The sequence below is a fragment of the Ceratina calcarata genome, unplaced genomic scaffold (assembly GCF_001652005.2).
Source record: "Ceratina calcarata isolate Rehan_Ccalc_2016 unplaced genomic scaffold, ASM165200v1 scaffold39.2, whole genome shotgun sequence".
NCBI classification, from domain to species: Eukaryota; Metazoa; Arthropoda; class Insecta; order Hymenoptera; family Apidae; genus Ceratina; species Ceratina calcarata.
This window is the reverse complement of record NW_017162322.1, coordinates 3653832-3675446: the sequence shown is the minus strand read 5'-3', so window position 1 is coordinate 3675446 and position 21615 is coordinate 3653832. Positions and strand designations below refer to the sequence as shown.

At 42.7% G+C, this 21615-nt stretch overlaps 2 protein-coding genes across 6 annotated transcripts; one reads left to right on the top strand and one right to left on the bottom strand.

The window, feature by feature from the left end:
• The first annotated feature begins 8 nt into the window (after positions 1-8).
• Positions 9-4042, top strand: LOC108626158 (ribosome biogenesis protein BMS1 homolog). Its single transcript, XM_018026669.2, has 2 exons — positions 9-999; positions 1065-4042. The coding sequence occupies exons 1-2, from the start codon at positions 146-148 to the stop codon at positions 3844-3846; spliced, it is 3636 nt and encodes a 1211-aa protein (XP_017882158.1). The 5' UTR covers positions 9-145; the 3' UTR covers positions 3847-4042.
• Positions 3991-21452, bottom strand: jbug (filamin-type immunoglobulin domains fbug). 5 transcript variants are annotated; one of them, XM_018026668.2, is made up of 35 exons: positions 20878-21370; positions 19307-19681; positions 18618-18742; positions 18393-18523; positions 18101-18314; positions 17912-18029; positions 17662-17849; positions 17428-17583; positions 17197-17338; positions 16918-17123; positions 15369-16848; positions 15162-15297; positions 15012-15091; positions 14769-14936; positions 11654-11800; positions 11362-11589; positions 10987-11301; positions 10689-10907; positions 10293-10613; positions 8994-9215; positions 8736-8923; positions 8469-8673; positions 8250-8387; positions 8019-8192; positions 7638-7945; positions 7313-7541; positions 6724-7245; positions 6417-6656; positions 6186-6329; positions 5966-6124; positions 5755-5903; positions 5238-5687; positions 4774-5164; positions 4209-4708; positions 3991-4136 (listed from the first exon to the last, which is right to left on the bottom strand). In XM_018026668.2, exons 2-35 carry the CDS (start codon positions 19674-19676, stop codon positions 4068-4070), a joined length of 8832 nt encoding a protein of 2943 aa, XP_017882157.1. In that variant the 5' UTR covers positions 19677-19681; positions 20878-21370; the 3' UTR covers positions 3991-4067. The 5 variants fall into 5 exon arrangements, 3 of the variants coding, with proteins under 3 accessions (XP_017882157.1, XP_026670449.1, XP_026670450.1); XM_026814648.1 differs by lacking the exons at positions 14769-14936; positions 15012-15091; positions 15162-15297; ... (9 more) ...; positions 19307-19681; positions 20878-21370 and adding an exon at positions 12147-12603; XR_003389361.1 differs by lacking the exons at positions 3991-4136; positions 4209-4708; positions 4774-5164; ... (10 more) ...; positions 8469-8673; positions 8736-8923 and adding an exon at positions 9856-9948 and having other exon boundaries at positions 9125-9738; positions 20878-21452.
• Positions 21453-21615: the final 163 nt, after the last annotated feature.

The window sequence follows — 21615 nt, the reverse complement described above, 5'->3', positions numbered from 1 at the left end:
TTACTAGCTGTACTGCCATTGAGCTATATAAAACATCTAACCTAACCTCGTTTGCACTCGTCTGTCTGTGGTTGAAAGCACGTGCTGTTCGCGACACATTTCATCAAACGTAAAATATAAGTACAATTCGTAAAGTTTATAAAAAATGAACGCATCGGAGAATGGTGTTGCTCATAAGAGTCACAGAGAACGAAATGCTGGACGTAAAGCAGAGAAGAAGAAGGCCAAAAAGGATGGCCACGTTCAAGAGCTCACTGATAAACAGAAAAACCCGAAAGCTTTCACGTTTCATTCCGCGATCAAAGCTGAGAGGCGATTTAGACGTAAGCAAGATATAGAAACAAAGAAGCAGCATATACCACTGGTCGACAGGACACCCTTGGAACCTCCGCCGGTTCTGGTCGCGATTGTCGGCCCTCCGAAAGTAGGCAAATCTTTGTTGATCCAATGTCTGATCAAGAGCTTTGTAAAACAGCCGCTTACCAATATACTCGGTCCTGTTACCATCGTCGCTGGGAAAAAACGGAGAATTACATTCCTGGAATGTAACAACGACATAAACAGTATGATAGATATTGCCAAAGTAGCAGACTTAGTTCTGCTTCTGATCGACGCATCCTTTGGCTTTGAAATGGAGATATTCGAATTCCTGAACATTTGCCAAGTCCACGGTATGCCTAGGATCATGGGCGTTCTAACTCACCTGGACTTAATAAAGAATGCTAAACAGTTGAAGCGGACTAAGAAAACGTTGAAGCAGAGGTTCTGGACAGAAGTCTATGCCGGCGCCAAATTGTTCTATCTATCTGGATTAGTCCATGGGGAATACTTACGTACAGAAGTGAAAAATCTATCTAGATTCATATCTGTCATGAAGTTCCGACCTTTGACTTGGCGCACTATGCATCCATACATTCTCGTCGACAGAGTGGAAGATTTAACACCCCCAGAATTGATTAGGCAAAATTCTAAAGTTGATAGGACAATCAGTTTATATGGGTATACATAAATTTAATAAGACTACTTTGTTACATGTTCCAAAAATTAATTAATCTTGTTTATAGGTACGTGAGAGGTATCCCCTTGAACAAAGAAACGTCCATACATATTCCGGGCTGTGGAGACCTGAAAATGAAAGACATCAGCTTCCTACCAGATCCGTGCCCACTGCCGGAGGAATTGAAGAAACGGGCTTTGTTAGAAAAGGAACGACTGATATATGCACCTTTCTCTGGCGTAGGCGGCATAGTCTACGATAAAGACGCGGTTTACGTTGAACTTGGTGGCAGCCACTCGCACAAAGAAGAGGAAACTGGTTTGGTCGGTGCTCTAATGGACACGCAAGAGACATTGGATCAAAAGTTACAACATAGCGAGTTACAGTTGTTTAGTGATGCTGCTCCAATAAAGTCGCAAGATGTTGGTGAAAATGTAGATCGGTACATGGAAGAAGCTGTGATCGATAATGGGAGGATTAGAAGAAAGGTTTTATTCTCCGATTCCGAACTAACCAGGTCTTCTAATATGGAGGATAGCGAAAATGAAGCAACGGACAACGACGAAGATGAGCCAGAAGAAAATAATGACGACTCCATCGACAATGATATCGAGTCGGATGAAGAAATTAAAGTTAAGGATGTTGATAGTAAGAAAGGTGTTAAGAGAAAAAGAAAAAATGAATTAGGAAACGTTAAGAAAAAAAGAAATTCTGACTCCGAAAGTAATGACACACCTCTTACGAAAGACTCACTGAATGTTGAAGCAAATAGTATTTCAAATGTTTATCATTCCCTGAGCAAAGAATCGGATGTCTTGATAAAGAATAAGATTACCGAAGCGCTAAATCAATTGAATTCAAGATCGAGTAAAGTAGAGGAGATGGACATGGACGACGAAAGTTTTGATGAGCTTAGTGACGACGATTCACGAGCTGGATTAGAAATGGACGAGCTGGAAGCAGAATCTATGTCCGCCTCTGAGGAGGAGGAAGACAATGATGAAGATGAAGACGAGGATAAAGAAGGAATCGCAGATGAGCTAAAGTGGAAGACGAATTTAGCTGCGAAAGCTAAGAAGGCATACGAAAATCGGCAAAGAACTAATAAAACGAATATCATGAAGCTCGTTTACGGAGTGTTCGATAGAAATCGTGTGCAAGAGAAGGAAGAGGATGAGAAGGCCGATGAAAACGAAGAAATCGGTGGTATTTTCCGCGTGGTTCAAGAACAGCAGAAACAAAGGATACAAGAGCGAGAACTACAGAATCAAGAAGAGTCTATCTACTTCCCTGAAAGTCAGCGGGATTGGTTAATGGAGGAGAGTAAAGTACTCGTGATGAATCGTTTCGTAACCGGTAAATGGAAAGACTCGGAAGATGCAGAGGAACTCTTGAAAATGGACGATTTGGACGAGGAGGAATTGTACGGGGACTTCGAAGATCTGGAAACTGGGGAGAAGCATGAAGCGTTAAAAGAGTCTATATCCGATGAAATAGAGGAGAAGAAGAAGTTGCTTGAGAAGAAACAAAAGTTAAAAGAACAGTTTAATTTGGAGTACGACAACGGTGAAACTAAAACGTATTACGACGAGTTAAAACTGGAAGTTGAAAAACAAGCAAATCTTAATAAGTCTGAATTCGAAGGTCTGCTTGACGATGTCAGAGTACAATTAGAGGGTTATCGACCTGGGATGTACGTTCGCGTTGAAATTGAAACTGTGCCGTGCGAACTTATCACTCACTTGGATCCCACGTATCCCCTGATCATCGGTGGTCTTTTGCACGGCGAAGAGAACATTGGATACGTACAGACCCGAATAAAAAAGCATCGATGGTACCCAAAGATTCTGAAGAGCAGAGACCCGCTGATACTTTCCGTTGGCTGGCGCCGATTTCAGACGCTGCCAATTTTTGCCAAACTAGAGGACAATCTCAGAAATAGGATGTTGAAGTACACACCCGAGCACGTCGCCTGCATGACTCACTTCTGGGGCCCTATCACGCCGCAAGGTACAGGAGTTTTAGCAGTTCAAGACGTTGCAACGAGGACACCTGGATTTCGGATAGCGGCGACGGGTTCCATCGTAGAGATGGATAAGAGCACTCAAGTAATGAAGAAGCTGAAACTCACCGGCGTGCCGCTGAAGATTTACAAAAAGACCGCCTTCATTAAAGATATGTTCAATTCGGCGTTGGAAGTAGCAAAGTTCGAAGGTGCCAAGATAAAAACAGTCTCCGGCATACGCGGACAAATAAAGAAAGCCGTATCGAAACCAGAAGGATCTTTCCGAGCAACGTTCGAAGATAAGATTCTCTTGAGCGACATCGTCTTCTGTCGAACTTGGTACAAAGTCGATGTACCGAAATTTTATAATCCAGTCACGTCGCTCTTATTACCGCCCGAAGAGAAGAATCTCTGGCAAGGGATGAAAACGACCGGCCAGTTGAAGAGAGAGAAGAACATACATATGCCGGCTAACAAAGATTCTATGTACACGCCTGTTGAAAGAGAGCCGAAAGTGTTCAGACCTTTGTCTATACCTCGAAGTTTGCAGAAGGAACTACCGTATAAAGACAAGCCGAAATTAATACCGGCTGGCAAGCACAAGCAGAATAGAGTGGCTGTGATAAGAGAACCGGAGGAAGCGAATGTAGCCAAGTTGATAAAGATGATCAAAACAAATTACGCGTACAAGCAGAAACAACTGAAGATAGCTACCAAACAAAGAATACGAGCGCATCGAGCTGAGATTAAAGCCGTGGAAGCGCGAAAACTTAAACGACAGAAAGAGTTGAAGAAGCACGTGTTCAGGGAACTCAGTAAATTAGAAAAGAAAAAGAAGTCTTAACGTTCGTAAGATGTAGTGCTCCGTGAGTAAGACAACTGTTATTTAATTTCTTTTATGAAGTATTCCTACGCGTAGGAATGTGTGTACAAAGGAGAGACCAGGCTGAATTTGTCAAAATATTTGTTTTATTGGAAACATTTTAGATAAGTTATAATGTCGTTATATATTATGAAAATATATTAGCCCATAAAAAATAGCAACAATCTTTATATTCGATGATCTTATAATATAGCTTGTGATCCACGCCACGAAGCGATGGTGTGATGTCCCGTTGAATAATTGTCCCCACTCTAAAGCCAGAGAAATAAATGTATGTTTTTTAAGGAACACAGGATGTGTACATCTTATTGTTGTCAGTTTACCTGCGTTAACATCAGCAGTTCATCTTGCGTGTCGACGATTTTAACAGGGAATGGAGAACCAGGTACATGAACGCCTGCCCAACGAATTTCGACTCTGTAATCGCCTGGCTCCGTTGGATCGTACCGACAAAGTATTATGCGATCCTTCTGAGTTTCTCTTTGCATTTCGACCCTAAACGCTCCCTTGGGCCCGCGTACTCTCACCGTTAACTGGCCAGCCCCGGCACCGCGAGTATCGCAAATGAACCGCGACTGAAACGTCGCCAAGACCCCGTGTTCGATTCCCGGTCCATAAACGCGAACCTTCGATGCATCCGGAGCTCCGGACACGCGTAACGTGAACGGAGAGCCTGGGACGTGTTCTCCAGCGTATTTAATCGTTAATGCATGTCGCCCAGCCTCCTGAGGCTTCACGTTTAACGTGAAAGTCGCATCACCGTGATCGTACAATTCACAGTACGCTACTTTGTGAGGGCCGACACAATGTGCCGTCAATTCACCTAAATATTTAAAGACATTTAATGATCGGTCAACTTGAAAACGAGTATATACATAATTCGCGTACCAGGACCCGCTCGTCTTGTGTCGATGAAACTTCGTATTTCTTGTCCCACTATACCGTGCTTCAGTCCATCTCCGGAACAAATAACTCGCGACGCGTCGGCCACGCTCGTTACGCTTATTTGCAAAGGACACCCTTTCAACTGCCTTCCGTTCCAAGACACCGTCATTAACAGAGGATCGGGTGTTAACGGAATATAACTTGCTCGATAGACACTGTCCCCCAAATGTTGCAAATTTACGTTCAGTTCGCTGGTCGGTGAGAACAGTTGAACCTTCGGCGTTCCCGCGCCAGCTTGAGAACCATCTATCGTGAAACTAACTTCTTCTCCGCATTTAGCTGACGTTAATCCTCTTCCTCTGAGCAAGACACGGCTCGTGTCTTGAACAGGTGCCTAGATATAAAAAATAAACTTGATCTGCTGATACCGTAATATAAATTTAAACTTGTATACATATATCAATTACCTCTGAGTCCTGAATAACCGCCAGCTTCGGAGCACCTGGGAATGGTATTCCATTGAAAAAGATTTCTAAACGATATTCTCCGCCGTTCAATTGGGGCGGGATAAGTTTCAGTCTATTATTCGAAGTCATTTCAAAGGACAGTTTGTGATCTCCTATTTTCCCGGAGAGTTCGCCAGGTCCTGCTTCGGCAGTATCGAAACTGATTTTATTCGAAGGATGTATCTTCAATCGGCCGTGGTCGTCACAAACGGCCGACCAACCCCCGATCACGCGAAGATTCCGCGTGTCTATAATTTTCGGATGCCACGGAGATCCCGGAAGCTGTTGACCAGCGGAGACGACTCTGATGTCGAACACTCCGACTTCTGTTGGCACATAAGAAACGTTCCAAGTTCCTGGATTAGCCCCAGCTTCGATAATCGCTTTTGAAACACTGTCTGGACCATCCACCTGTGGGAAGACTCAACTGAATTGCAATTCGATTTACACCCACATCGAATACTAGAGTATACTGCACCTGCACTGCCGGAGGGCTTCTCGTACCAGTAACGATGAAATGTGCTGTTTTATCTACATGACCGTTTAACAAGCCTTCTCCCTTCGCGCGAGCTTGGCCAGTTGCGTCAACTGCACACATCAGTGGACTACCGGGTATAGGATATCCGCCTGAAGAAAAACAGATATACGCAAGAATTTATGAACGCAATGTGTATTCATATCAATCTTACCATACGTGATGTTGATCATATATGTGCCAGGCACGCTAGGAGAAAATTCCACCATTTCAGCACCGTCGTTAAGCGGCGTGACTTGTAACGGAAGTTCTTGGCCCAACGGACTCGTTGCTACTACGTCTAAATCGGCTATTCCAGCATCCGCCTTTATTACTAAAAACAATTAACGATTATTACGATTCGACGAAAGAAAATAATGTTCGTTTAAAAATACCTTTAAAGGCGATGTGATCGTGGACGGATACTGTCATCGGACCCAGTTCTTGTACTTTCACTTTAGAAACGTCAAAAGCTTGGCAGAAAAAAGGTGAACCCAACACTGGTTTCGTGCCTTGTAAGACATCGATCTTATAAGTCCCTAATGCGATCGAATATTCTCATTAATAAATATGTATATAATGGTATTACACACTAGAAAGGATCACTCATTATAAATCATACGTACCGACAGTATTCGTTGTAAACTCAGCGAGCAAGTTTCCATCCCGATGCTGATAACATCGAACTGGAACCGCGTTACCTTGCGGCCCGCTGATCACAACGTCGAATTCCTTCCCAGGCCGACCTAAAGTTTCGATGGTGAACGAAGTTACCTTGCCAACGCACGATTGGTACAGCCCTAATCCAGTCGCTGTTACTTCTCTCCCACCTGTGGGACTACGAACAGTCACGTCCAGAGGACTTCCTGAAAGGAAACGATACAAAAAATACGTTGAGCAAGTTGAAGTTACGAGGAATTATCGAATGTGTACCTGATATATGAACTTCGTTATATTTGATGTGAACTTTATGAGGAGCTGCTCGCGTGGGATGAAATATGATTTCGTAGTGCCCGTTCTCCCCCTCTCTGACAACGCTGTCGACATCGGATCCAGCTGCGCGCACGTTCGAAGTCAGCTTCCCAGGTCCGGCATCCTTAGACGCGATCACTGTAATGGATCCTGGTCGATGACAAACTACATCCGATATTTCTTTAATCGTTACTTTCCCAGGATCGAAAGCTTGAAGCGTTTGAGAACTGATTATCTTATGACCATCGCTGAACGTCACACTGTAAGTTCCAACTTGTCGCGTTCGAATCTCTACTCGATACAGATTAGGCGATAACTTGGTCAATGTACAAGGGATGATGATCCCATCGGGACCTGTGATCTCGGCAGATACAGGTCCTTCCAAGCCTGGCATTTCCAAGTCCATATACGCCGTGTTCCCTACGCGAATCATGGACGGCCCGTCTAACATTGTACTGACAACTGGACACTTGAACGGACTCCCTATCGGAAATAATTATAGTATCCAATGAGAAGGCCACAAGATGAGAAACAATATGAGAGTACTTACCTGGTACGTTGTCGTCATTAAAACTAATATTAACATAATGAGTACTGGTAGTTTGGGGGACGAACGTTACATCGTATAATCCCCGTGCGCAAGCAACAACTTCGGCTTTAACTGTATTGTTCTCCGTGCTAACTACTAACTCCAATGTACCCTCGCCAGCTTCTGCGGCATCGACGGTAAACGTCGTAGCTTGACCTAAGAAAGCTTCCGTAAGGCCCGACACATGAACCTACATCCATTTTTATATGATAACGATTTATAATCAAATAGCTCAAATAGATCAAAAATAGAGACCAGTTTAATGTATACATATAAATGAAGTTACCTTTGTAACATCGTATATGTTGCAAGCAAATGGAGAGCCTTTCACGTGTTCACCGTCGACTAGTACACTGATATTATGTCTACCCACTTCGGTAGATACAAAGCTGATGTTGTATTTTCCGTCTATTGGTTCTATCGTAATGGGAAGAGATATATTTGACGGCGGTGTTACGATCACGTCGCAGTTCGTCGACGGACCCTGCGGGTCCACAACGAAAGACATCAACTGCTTGACGGCTCCCATTTTTAAACTGTGACCCGTGACCACGGCTTGACCTGCGCCAACTATCTTACAGGTGAACGGTGAACCTGAAACGTTAGATCGAGAAGTTGCAATTCTCGTAGATATTTCGTTACACCTTCGGTGTACGTGTATCTGTACCAGGAACGGGTTCTCCGTTGAAACGAACGCTGAGACTATGCACAGCAGCTTCTTGCGGTTTGAAATTAACTCGAAACTTCGCATTCCCTTCACTCTGTACATAATACGGCACGTTTTTCCCATTCACGGTTACAATAATCTCGAGATTACCAGCACCCGCTTGACTAGCATTGACTAAAAATAGGATACATGTACGTCGAGAATTAAAGACAATTATTACGTGTTACTTACTGCTAAAAAAGACTGGTTTGCCGACGACACCGCTATTTATATCTGTCACTTTTACTTTGTCGGCGTTATAAGCTTTCACCAAGAACGGACTACCTTCGACGTGTGATCCATTTATCTTTACCTCAACACTGTGATCACCTACGAAATTATATAATCGTAAAAACTATGCTCATATTTTTAATCATCGCCTGTTGTTTCTTCTTGTTGGTCTTTACGTACCAACGTCTTTTGGTGTGAATCCTGCGGTGTAAGACCCTTGTCCACTCGGTTTAACATGAACCGGCAAACTCACTCTTGTCGGGGAGAGAACTTCTACGGTCGGAGTCCCTAAGGACGGATCTGCCTCTATCGTGAATGTCGTCAGACGGTTCACGGACACTTTCTCCAGTCCTTCCGTTATCACCACTTTAGCTGTATCGCTCACCTAGTAATTCGCAACTTTCGAAAATCGTTCCTAATAAAAAGTAGTATAATAGAAATACATACCTGACACGTAAAGGGACTACCAGGCACATCTTCCCCGTTAAACCTCAAGTCCACCGTATGCGCAATTGCCTCCCGCGGTGTGAACGATATCGCGTACGTGTGCGGGCCTTGAGCTTGAGCAGACGTAGGCACGCGACCACCGTTCACCGTCACGTGCAAATTCCCCGCGCCTGCCTGGCTGGTTTCGACTGACAACGAGAAACCGATGAACGATGATTCTCCTTAGACAGTATATTTTAAATACTTTGATCGTAGTACCTAAGAAAGTTACGGGTATTCCAATGACCCCGTGTTTAGCAGCCTTCACTTTGATGGCGGTCACGTCGTACACTTTGCAGCTGAACGGGCTACCGATTACGGGAACATTCCGATGGCTTACTGAAATTCTATGTTCCCCAACTACTCGCGGCGTAAACGCCACGGTGCACGTTGTATCTTTGTTGTCTGTGACTTGAGCTGGTACGGCCTGTCCGTTGGGTCCTATCAAGTCCGCCGGTTAGTTGTTTAATACAATTTAGTCAGCCAACTACTGGGGTGGGATCACGGGGACACACCGAACGACTGGGATCTTACGCGAGCTTATCAAGTTCTCATTCAATGTTAAAGCTAATAAGCTACTTCTAATTGACGGAAGCGATGCAAGTATGTACAATGAAAAAACTATTAGGAATATTTAAATACAAATCTGATAAAGTATTAGTTCGCTTGCATCATCTGATAATTTCTGATTGAATGATTGTTAATATGACTATTTGTTATTCTGCAATGATACGTAATCTGAAGCGGAATGTATTAAGACCTCTGCATCATTTCGTTATACATGGTAATTGTTTATGTACACGGAATCTCTGATTAAAGAATTTAAAAACTGTACGCTAGAACAATTAAAGATTAAAATTAATGATACATAGCACCATGGGGATGGCTATCACGCATGTAGTATACATCTCATTTCGATTTAGCAATAGAAACTAAAATCATACGTTAGTCACCACTTGAACAGCTGCATATCAAAGTAGGATCGATACATTATACTTGAATGTGATAATCAGTGATAGAGCGCAAAGTATATTCCTACGGTAGAACAATTTGTAAAAAGACATCAAGTTAGAAGACCCACCACCAATTATTGGATAAGTCCATTACTAAGATAAAAGAGAGATTAGTTTTGTTTGAAAAGTCTAGTAATGTCGTAGTCTGAAAGCTGGCCGACCTGTAACAAAGAGAGAATTGCTCTCAAGCCAGAGATTAACAAGACAGGTAAACACAGAGATAGAACGTCGTGCAATTTCACACCGTAAATTAATTGACAATATTTATCAGACACAGTTATTAAATAATAAATATAACATAAACGGTGCTTAGACATGTTTCCGGTGGTCAGTGAGACCGATGTGCGTCTGTTGCAAAAATCTCGTCGAAATAAGATATAATAACGAAGGAATATTGAACGTAGAGCGTGGGATTGCTGTGACACTTGTGCAGTATTTGATCGAAAGATACACATGCGTTATACACCTGTTAACGTAGAGTAACGGGAGAGAAAAATGAATGTACCTTCAACATTAACTTCTAAATCTTCTAAGCTACCGGCAACATTGCTGACGGTAAGAAAACTTTGTCGTCCTAATCCAGCACTGCTCAATGCCTGCCCGCTCACTGTTACATGGCTATCACCACCTACCCGAGTCACGATCGGGCAGCCTGGCACTGTCCGTTTATTGAACGCTATATTGATTATGTGTTCGCACGCTTCGAACGGTACGAAGCTAACCGAGAAACGTGCATTTCCTTGTGGAGTGACCTGAGTAGGTATATTCTGATTGTGAGCCGATATCGTGATTTCTAAATTTCCCTCGCCAGCTTGACTCGCATCAACTATCAAACATAAAACGATTGAAAATAAACCGTAGAAAATAATGAGTTATCAGTTATCATTCCGGTTTTACACACCGGTGAAGTGTGTTGGCTGGCCGACGCTAGATCTAGCCACTGGACCGATCAACACTTTGTCCGCGTTGAACGCTTTAGCCAGAAACGGTGTTCCGTTCACGGGATGACCGTTGTACTCGACGCTGACAGAGTGAACGCCGACGTCTCTCGGGATAAATTCCGCGGTAAAACCGCTTTTTATATCTCCAGTTACTTTCACAGGCAATTCGCTATTCGGCCCTAGAAAAAGATGTGGATTTAGCAACACGAAACTTCTTCACTATTACATAACACGAATTTATGTAATCTCCTTGATCACCTCGCACAGAGACAGCGAGTTCTGCACTTCCACTACCGTCGACTCTCATATGAAAAGTGGCAGGCTGGTCCACTGGAATCAGTTCCAAGTGATTTAAACTTAATGTCACTCGACTGGTGTCGGAGACGTTACAAATGAAGGGACATCCTTTCACTGCCTCCCCATTGAATTTGATATCGATGTAATGTGGCTTAGCGATCTCCGGTGTAAAAGACACCAGGCACCGGCCTCCTCCTACTACTTGAACGTGATTAGGCACTTCTCCTTCGTTAATAGATATTTCAAGTTGTCCTTCTCCAGCAGCACTGGCATCGACTACAAAGTTACAAAAGTTCCAGCCTCGGCGATTCTTATTGGTTTTTTGCTTTCTTTTACCTCTGAACTGGCAGGCATGTCCCACTACAGCACTGGGTATGTCAGTGACTTGGATTAAACTGCTGTTGTACACCTTGGCCACCAACGGTCCTGCCGGTAGCTTTTGTCCCGCGATGGTTACTTCGACGAGATGACTGCCCACCTCTATCGGAGTGAATTCAACGCGGAACTCCCCTGGCCTCCCTGGCTCTTCATCGATCCTCGCTGGTATATGCCTCTTAGAAGGTGCTGAAAGTACATATTTTATAAAAAAAAGTCCTTAGTCCATAACATATAAATTACGGACACTCACTTATGATTTGGACATCGATTTCATTGCTGTTAAATCCAAGGGCAGACAGTTCGAAAATTGCCGAACTACCAGCGGGCACTAATCTCATCGAGTCCCCGATTACTGACATCTTTGGGGCCGGCATGATGCCCACATGCCAGGGTGACCCTGTTAATTTTTCAATAATTATAACTTGAAATAGGAACGAAATGGTTTAAAACGATTTCATGTACAACGGTGTATTATAGTTTAACAATATTTGAACAATCGGGGATTGGTTGGTTTCGTTTAAAATGAGAAAAGAATTGACTCGTTGTTTCGAACGTGAATTAAATTTCAAGTTTCCGGAAGTGCAACGCGACTCCAATCAGACTCTCTAACCTTCGCAAGTAGTATATAAGAACACGCGCAAACCGTAGAATAAGATGACTTTCATAACTACCGCGGGAAGATATATAAGAATAAATTCAATTAGATAAAGATTGGTGACGCGAGGCATGGAAAAACGAATTACCTCTTCTATTAGGTTTATTATCAAAATAAGAAACCTGGAAAAACGCTAAAGACCTTAAGAGAAAAAATGTATAAAAGTTATAAATGGGATGCAAATAAGTTGTACTCAATAACGGGGAGTGGGAAGACACGAATCGAATATATATTGATCAATAAGGCTCCATTATGGAATTCGCTTCGATCTCGGCCATAAGTAGAAACAGATAACGAGTGTTTTCACAGTCGTACGCGCACTAATTCGAGTACGGTCGTATGATTTCTACGAAACACTTGTCGCGGCTGAGTTCCTCGAATATCCATCTTCGGTACAATTTAAAAACCGCACGAGGAACGAATCGAACGATCGAGAAGATCGTAGGATTATAGTATATGTAGGTTCAGTCTCTTGATGGAGTAACGTCAGCAGATCGCGATTCACGACAGAGTCAAACGAGTCGAGTGACGGGACGAGCGTAGCTGTTGCTGCCACTGGCCACTACTACTACCGAGTTCCTGTTCAGGCCCAAAACCAGGGCCGTGTTTCACTCGGCACGCGCTCAACAATTTTCTTTCACGTTCCCCCCCACCCGTCACCTGATTCAATCGAATTCCACCGATTCCTGCTCTTCGTATTTAATCATTCCTCGCGAGAAAAAAACATTATCCTGTTCGGAAAATCGCTGTGCAACGCAGACCGAAGTAGGGCTTCGAAAGAACGTGATACGACTATGTTCTCCCGTTCTCTTCTTGCTTCTTCGACCGGCTACGATCCACACGTTCACGGGATACCTGATCTGCGTATTTCGATACTTTAAGGTCGGCCGCAAATAGAAATCACTGTACATGAAACGAAATTACTTTCATGAAACTCGGGTCAAAGAAAAAGGTGTCACTCTGAATGCTTTAATGATAGTTCATTCGAATTTAGGAAGTCTACTCATCCAAACGTAAAAAAGCGCGATCTTTCACGAACTGGATTTATGGTAATCCGATTTTTATTCGGTGAATACCGGAATGAATGTTTACATACTATGGAACTCGCATTGCGATCGCGCCTGGATTAACAGAGATGAAATTGATTAAGAACAGAGGGGAATTAACAAGTAATTTTCGAATGCTCTTCCGTCATCCTGTGCCAGTGATATCATTGAGATTCTTTTTTCATTCTAGATTGCTTTGCGCTACATTCTTAACGACGAAAGTTACATTGAAGATACTATGGCTCATGAATCGCTTGCATTCCTTCACATAACGGGTTTAATAGGAAGGGGAATCTTCCAAAATTTTCAAAAAATTTTCCTACTCCACGCCTCGGAATAAATAATTCACTCATCGATTTCGTGAGATGTTCCCGAGTCTGATACGCTCTGAGAAAAAAACATTCATTGAAACAGCATCGCGGCAGTAAATTAAAATCGATTGAACTGAATGCCCGGTGACATACCATATTAAGAAGGCAGGAATGTTACGTGAATCACATTCCTTATTACGGCATAGCACGTTTTCCTTTTGTAAATACGTGCCTTTTTCATAGCGACGTAATTAAAGGTAATCGAAATTTTCATGCTTAGTATACATTCTAATCGAGCGTTACGGTAATTTGCACATCACTTGCACGTAGAAATTATAATCGCGCGCTATAAGGCACCTGCGCTGTGTTTTACATAACGTTCATTATCATTTGTATCAGATTTTGTACGATTTCTTCAACGAATACCAGGGACAAATCTCGTAGAAGTATATTTGCAAAAATTGTTACGCAGTATGTGCAGTTACTTGGAGATTACGTTTATCTCCATGTAGGCAGGGACCGACTAGGTATCTCCATTCGCAGCCAAATACGTCCGCAAGCATATAGACTTTAGAGACCACACCTACGTCTTCTATGAAATTCCCTTCTAGCTAATTATAGTAATAACTTCATCCGGTAAATATTATTTAAAAAAGGCGTAAGTACCAAAAAACAAATTGAAGAAGAAGAATCAATTTACGGTATCGCTGCAAGAATGCAACGTGAAGTCATGATAATAGAATGTATCAGGGAGGAATATGTCTAATGTATTTCCCACGTTGTTATAATGAATTCCTCGCGTAGAAGTAAATGACAAAAACGGGATCTTGGTAGTTAAGCGGCCGCGCTATCCATTGTGCTTCGTTTGGTAAATGAAAGGAAAAAATTGAAGAAAGAAAGGAAACGATGACGTCGTATATGTGTCAGTGGGACATCACGTGGATGCGTGAAATCGCAAGTCAATGACCTGATCAATGACCTCTTGTCTTGAACGGTGCACCATTCGTACTTGGAAAGGTAAGATAACGTCCAAGTAAATGGTCGATTGCAATTCTCGTACGAATTCTTATCGGAATACACGTTTTACGAGAGACTAGAATTGAACTGTGTCCGAATAATCGACACGATTTTACGAGGCACTTTTATTTCAGTAAATCAACATTTTTAAATGTACGATATTATTATACAAAGGCGATTTACTTTCACTAAGAAAGATCGATTCGCGAAAGTAGATTGAAAGGAAAGTGTCGATTAAATTGTTATAATCCTCCGGTTTATCGTCATTAAGTAACTTTTTATTACGCTGCATCCGTGGGCTTCGTGTTAAAAAGAATAAAATGAAAAACTACTTACCGGGGACGACTTCGCCGTTGAATGTCATTTCTACGACGTGTACAACAGCTTCGTGGGGTACGAACGATGCCAGAAATCGTTGACTACCCAGTGCCCTGACGAAACTAGTTACGTGACCGCCATTCACGAGAATCTCTAGATTTCCAGATCCGGCTTTCGATCCGTCAACTGCAAAAATGCATGTGCAGGCAACGTGAATTGCAATGTTCTCCAATAACAGTTAATAAGATTTTGGATCCTTACTTTCAAATTCTACGGGTTGATTAACAATGCCATTCGGAATGTTCCCAACTTGAATAGCGCGAGCATTGTATGCCTGTGATCTAGAACAATGATTCAATTTTACCCTCGATTCAAACGCGTCAAAGTACGTCTGAGATAAAGTGAACGAACCTAAACGGAGAACCCTGTATGTGCTGTCCGTTTACTAAAATTTGTATGACATGTTCGCCAACTTCTTCGGCGACTATCGTGTACGTTAATCCTCGGAGTGTCGATTTTTGTACAGGGATTACTTTACCACTAGGGCCTGCGACGTACATTAATTATATTAAATACTACGTTTAATTCAGAGCGTTAGAAATAAACGAACCAACTTACCAGAAATGGTAACGGTAACTTTATTGGGATCTACAGTTGGATCTACGGTAAAAGTAGCCGGCTTATGAATCGGTAAAATTTCGAGCGCGTTTCCGCTCACGAGTTCGTAATTCTTGGCCTGCATCGACGAATTCTGGATTCCGTTATTGGAATATTGATCATGCGCTTCGTCCGCGATATCAACGGTTTTGTAATAATTATTATTCTTATTTTTAAGGATGCCATGCGTTTGCGGCCGAGTATTAGGATTCTCATTGTACTTTTGAGATGTGCTGTATTCCGAGCTTGAAAGTTTCGTTATGTTATGAGTGTGCGAAACATTCTTCGAACCGTAACTCTGAGTATTCTTATAATTGTTATTGAAATAACTCGAATTTGTTTTATTCTCGGCGGCAGAGCTGTTCGCTAGATTGGCAAGGGATTCTAAACTGTCGTAGGACAACAGAGATTTGGTTTTTTCTATAGCATCCCATGAATCGCGTCTAGAGGAGCCGCCGACCATCGACGATACCCTCACGTTGCTGCTCGTGTCAACGATTCCATTGTCCGTGGTGTCTTTCCTGTTGTAGCCGCTGTCTTTGTCGCTTCTTGGACTGAAGTTCCTGTTAATAGGACTTTGAGTCGCGCTACGGTACATCATTGGGCTCCGATTCGGCGACCGAGATCTCTTTAGCGACCCAGAGCTATAAATTTCTCGAGACTCCTTGATAATCGGTGAATATCGTGGAACGTGTGCAGTTGGACTTGAGTTTGGAGAAAGGGATCTGCTCGTCGCGTTAGATATATAAACATCCTTCGATTCCTTCGTAAAGCTAGGGCTCTGCACGGTCGGGGATCTTGATTGATTGTGTGTAACGGTAGTAGAATAAATTTCTTTCGTGTCTTTAACCATCGATGGACTATGGAGATTTCGCGAGACAGGACTGTGACTATGATTCGGGGATCGAGCGTGATTGAAAGAAGTAGTCGTATGATAAGTCGAGCTCGAGTTCTCCATCGAATAATTGTTCGACGTTTTATAAGCGGAGGCAGTCTGCTGCACGGGAGAGTATTCGCGCACGTGCGTTGGACTCGATAATTTATTCGTGGAAGAATAGGTCTTCTGTTGGATGGAACTCGAACGTTCAATTCCACCCGACACGTTCAGTCCATTCATTCGCCTTTCTAACGAAGATAACTTCGATCTGTCGAGGCTGGACTCTTTCGATCTTCTCGACCCCCTCTGCGTTCCCACTCGGATAGAAAATGGGGAGCCGCGAACATCGGAACCATTAAAATACACGTAAACTCTATACTTTCCAGAATCAGCCGGAAGAAACGTAATTCGGTATTGCATATTTCCGAAGTCTTCCATTCGGAAGGGTATGGATTGCTTATCGTGCACTAAGTCTATTATTACATCGCCAAGACCTCCGGTTCCGGCTGCATCGACGATGAATGAGAACGACTCCCCGGGTAGAGCACCTTCCGTGTCCAACAGCTGTAAACATTTCTTAATATCGATCGAAGAACAATTTAATAAAATATGGTACGACAAAATCTTATGCACCTTTATCCCGTTTGGATCAAATACGAAGCACGTGAACGGTCCGCCTTGTATGTGATTTCCTTTGTGCGTTATCGCAATTGTCCACTCTCCCGTTTCGTCGGGTTGAAAGGTCGCGGTGTGCACTCCATCGTTTTCCTTGACTGGACACGGCAGAGATCTCCCAGTTGGAGACCGTGCAGTTACATCAATGCCATCATGACTAGTTCCTAAAATTATTTCATAAATCTGCATTCCTCTTGTTCACATTCTTCCATCTAACTTTCTAAGCGTGATTCTTACCGTAACTGTTGACTAGAACTTCGACGACAGATCCAATAGCACACGGATCCATACCAGGTGATTTAATTTTGGTTAAAGGAGGTAAAACTCTGAAATAATAGGGACATCCGTCTACTAACTCTCCGTCGTTATATACCTTTAACTGTAACGTAAATAATAACGGACTTCGTGTATCGATTTATCCATTAAACTTCGAAGAGTAACGAAATAGGTAAATGGACGAGGAATTACCTTATGCATTCCAACTTCCGTAGGTACGAACGTTCCCTTTCCGTGAAGACCGTTCCACGTCAGCCTACACTCTACTCGTCCGCTCGGACTTACGACCTCGCCACGTACTTCCCTGGTATTTACTTCTTTGGTAAGAATTTCTAATCTGAAATGCGCCTGGAAATAATAATTTCAATGTCTTAAGATGAACGGACGCGTACAATGAGAGGGACAAGTAACAATCAACCAACTAACCGGCTGTTGCACTCTAGCGGAAGTGCTGTCGATGTGTACAGCAATCTGTTTGCTCGCTTGAGGGCGAGGCTTCACCCATTGAAAGTGCGCCGCGTATGCCATTACGCCCAGATGTTCCACATTTTGATCTGCCATGTCTCTCGCCTTCAGGAGAGGCTCTACGCCCAGTTTCTTAGCCCCGTCGATACCTTTTAACAAATATAAATGAACGAGGCATCGAATACGAGAAATCATATTTATTGATATTTACCCATTTGGATATTATGCTCCCACGCTGAAGAGTCCGTGTCGATCTTCTCGTAAGCCGGGGCAGGTCCGCCCAAATTCCTGACGATACTGCATAAAACTCTCCCGTCATTCCAATCGGTCTACGGGAATAACGATTTCTAATTAGGCGAACGCTCGTAGCATAATCTCACGCCAGCGGATATTAATTTACCGTAAAGTTTTGTACTGGATGATGAGGTAATTGCGAGTTAACCCATCGTAACGTCGAGTGAAAACCCGGTGAGCCTTCCTTCATGAAGTACGATAAGTAGGTCATTCCCGATAGTTCGTCCAAATATGGTGACGCAAGGTATTCAGGTTCCAACACTATAGGTATGTCGAATTCACGTTTGGAGATCTCCATAGCTTTTCGACAATTGTACACGCTATAAATAAAAAGTGCAATTATTCACTTTCGACATAGGAAACATTTAAATTTCCCTTTCGCCGGGATGAAGCCGTACCTATCGTTGGGATTGAGCCGTCGCCAGTGAGGGAACAGACCTGGCTGGCAGTAATCGAGTAACGCGCTTAGGTAAACGCCGGAATTCCAGTCAGTGGTGAAGTTATTCACTCTACACTCCGGCAAAACGGCCTGTATCAAGTAAATAAAGGAGATGTCTCTCTTTAATTGTCTGGTCATCAGTCACTGTTAGGAGGAGGTGACTTAGGCGATTACGCGTACTGACCTTGAGCCATGCGAGCATAAGTTTCCTTGGAGGGAACTTAGACTTGCCTATTTGGTATCTCACAATGAGTGACCATATCAGACCAAGGATCAATTTCAAGTTTCCATTGACGATATCCACGTTACCTGCAAGAGACACGCTTAATATAACGTTATTTTAATAACCAGCGTTCATTCGCCTCGTTGAAAGAATTATAAAAGCTGGTTAATGTATTAAAAACGCGCATTGCTCTCATCAGTAGTATTAGAAATTAAATTAGCTGTTAGACACACGGCTGTGTAATTATAATAGCGCTACGCTCTACGCTACGGTCTCGTAGGCGCTGATAGAATACAAGAAAGGCAATGACCTCGAAGTATGATTTGCAAGCAATAATGTCACAACTGTAGATGATCTATTGGAATTAATTAAAAAAATAAGTGGAACGTAGGAACGTATATTTTACAAGTATGAAGTGCGTTTTCAACGTTGATCTACATTTAACTACATATTACGTTTATCGCAACGTGAGTCATACTAATGCAAGCCAAACACGATCTATGCATATTTTATCGTCAGCCGCAAAGGAACCTAAAGTATCTACTATTTTATTAATTTAGTCGTCGCTCCATTGCTATAACAGTGATGTAATTGACCGTTCGAACATGTTTCGTATGTGAGTAATTGATATAATTAAAGATCGTACTCACCGATGTTGACGAGTTTTACGCCGTCAGCTTCGATGGCCTGAAGAGCCGTTGAAACATTTTCCAAATGATGATGCTGATTCGCAGGCCTGGGATTCCATCGGGGCAGACGTCGTTTGGTGAGCACCTCGACGAGAGCGCATAATCGTGTACCGTCCCGAAAATCTTCGACGAGATCGATCACGGGACCGTTCGCAACATCGACGGCGTGCTTTAAATGCTCGTTCACCCAATTTCGAAATGTGTTCGCTTGAATCTCCACCCACAGATCCTCGTGTCCTTTGATGGGCATTCCCTTCGCGGCCGTGCCCTCGGCAGACCGGGCCATCAGACCTACCAATTCCTCTGGTCGCAATTGCTCGGATGATTCCATTTTTCCTATTAATTAAAAATCGTCCTCAAAGATATCTGCTGATACGTACACAGGAACACTCAATCGGGTTCATTTTACGAAAGTGAATTATAGATCAAAGAGCGCAATTAATGATGGGAGAATATAAGTAATGGGTAATAGCAAAATTGATTACCTTAAAACAATCTGCTCACTTCTCACGTGCAAGATCTACTTAGAATTATTTGAATGTAGGAAACAGTTAGCATACCGCTCGAGAGAAGATCATTAGAAAAAATTTGTTCCAGTGAAAGTGTTTGCACGAGCTTCGCTATTCTGTTGCACAGATAATTTGCATACCTCGGCGAAACGGGGAACAACAAAACGTGCGAACGTTATTTTTGATATTCCAATAGCGAAAGCCTAATTATTATTTGCTTTACATTACTAACATGGTACACGTGTTGGAGGCATTGATTCGATGCGTTATTTATGCTGTTACGTTATGACATCACTGCTCTCTCAAAACCTTGTTCAACCGGTGATGCTTACGTAAGTGCGTAAAAATTTTGTACACAAGTATAGTCAACGTTTTCACGTTCTGGCAAAAAACGATTGTTGAAGACTTAGTTTTCGCTAAAGAAACAGAAGCAAATACCACAACGGGTGGTTCTACAGTATAATAGAAGAAGCGTTTAGAAGTGCCAGTGTGAATTGTATAAACAAGAACGAGTCGAGTTCAACTTACTGCGATAACGTGCAGTGCATTTACGAGTTTCCAGTAATTAACTATGATTATGTTTGACACATATCTTTTGGTTTATTGTTAGATATCAATCAATCATAAGACAATACGAAATATACATTCCCCTTTCGTGGGAAACTTCAATAGAGCACAGGATATAGCTGCTCATTTATGGTGCTGTACTTTTAATCACTCGCGTTTTCGCAGGCCTCGACGTCGCTTCAGATCAATTCAAATTTGTAGACCGGTCAAGCTTCACGAAACCAAATACTTAAATACTTGTCAATAATAATCAGTGAAGTAATACGAACGTACTTCGAAAGAGCGCGATTACTACAGATTAATTCAAAGAAGCTATTCAAGAAATGCAGAAAGATCTAGTTCGTTCGCAACCACGATCGATCTTCGGGCACCTAACAATCTTTACCTCGTTGCACCGTATATTTATCTCACAGAATTAAGTATCTAAGAATGTTTAGTATGAGAACCGATATTTACGTCGTTGTGAAGCTCCTGACTGCGGGATCTCGGGAAACCGTTCCTCAACACCGGTCCTCGTTCATACGACTTTTTTCAAAAAGACCGCTTCGCTCGTTGCCAAGTCAAGAATGCACTTTAAACTATATGAAAAACGCCATTTTTGGACGTGAAAGGTTTTCCGGATCGCACCGTTTCCGACGAGTGTTCTTCGACGTGCGTGAGCTCACTGAACATGAAAAGCCCCTTCTTCTTCTTCACGGCTGTACACACAATCGCTTTCCGAGACCGTTGGATCGTAATGAATACGGACCTGTGCTTACAAGTCTTCATGCCCCATACTCATTCCATCCGCTGAAACCGCGGAGGTAGAGCACCGAACAATGGTTATTACATTCTTTATACGAAAGGACAGTGATCACCACTGGAACATGTTCCTCCGTTCATCCGTATTAACGATTACTCTAATAAGAAAGTCCTGGTCTTCGTTTCGATACGCTACTGAAGTTCACTTGCACACTACTGAATAGCTAACGCAGAATCAGATAAATTATTCCGCAAGGTGGTGGCACCTGTTGGAATAACAATTGTCTGGTAGCATACTCGCAGGCGACAAAAGACACACGTTATATTATTCATATACGTATACAATATTCATCTCTAACTCATTATTTATGATTATATTACATATAGATAGCATCGTTTTCGATATGATTGAATGTCGAGCACGGAAGTAATTAGGAGACAGCGACTTTAATG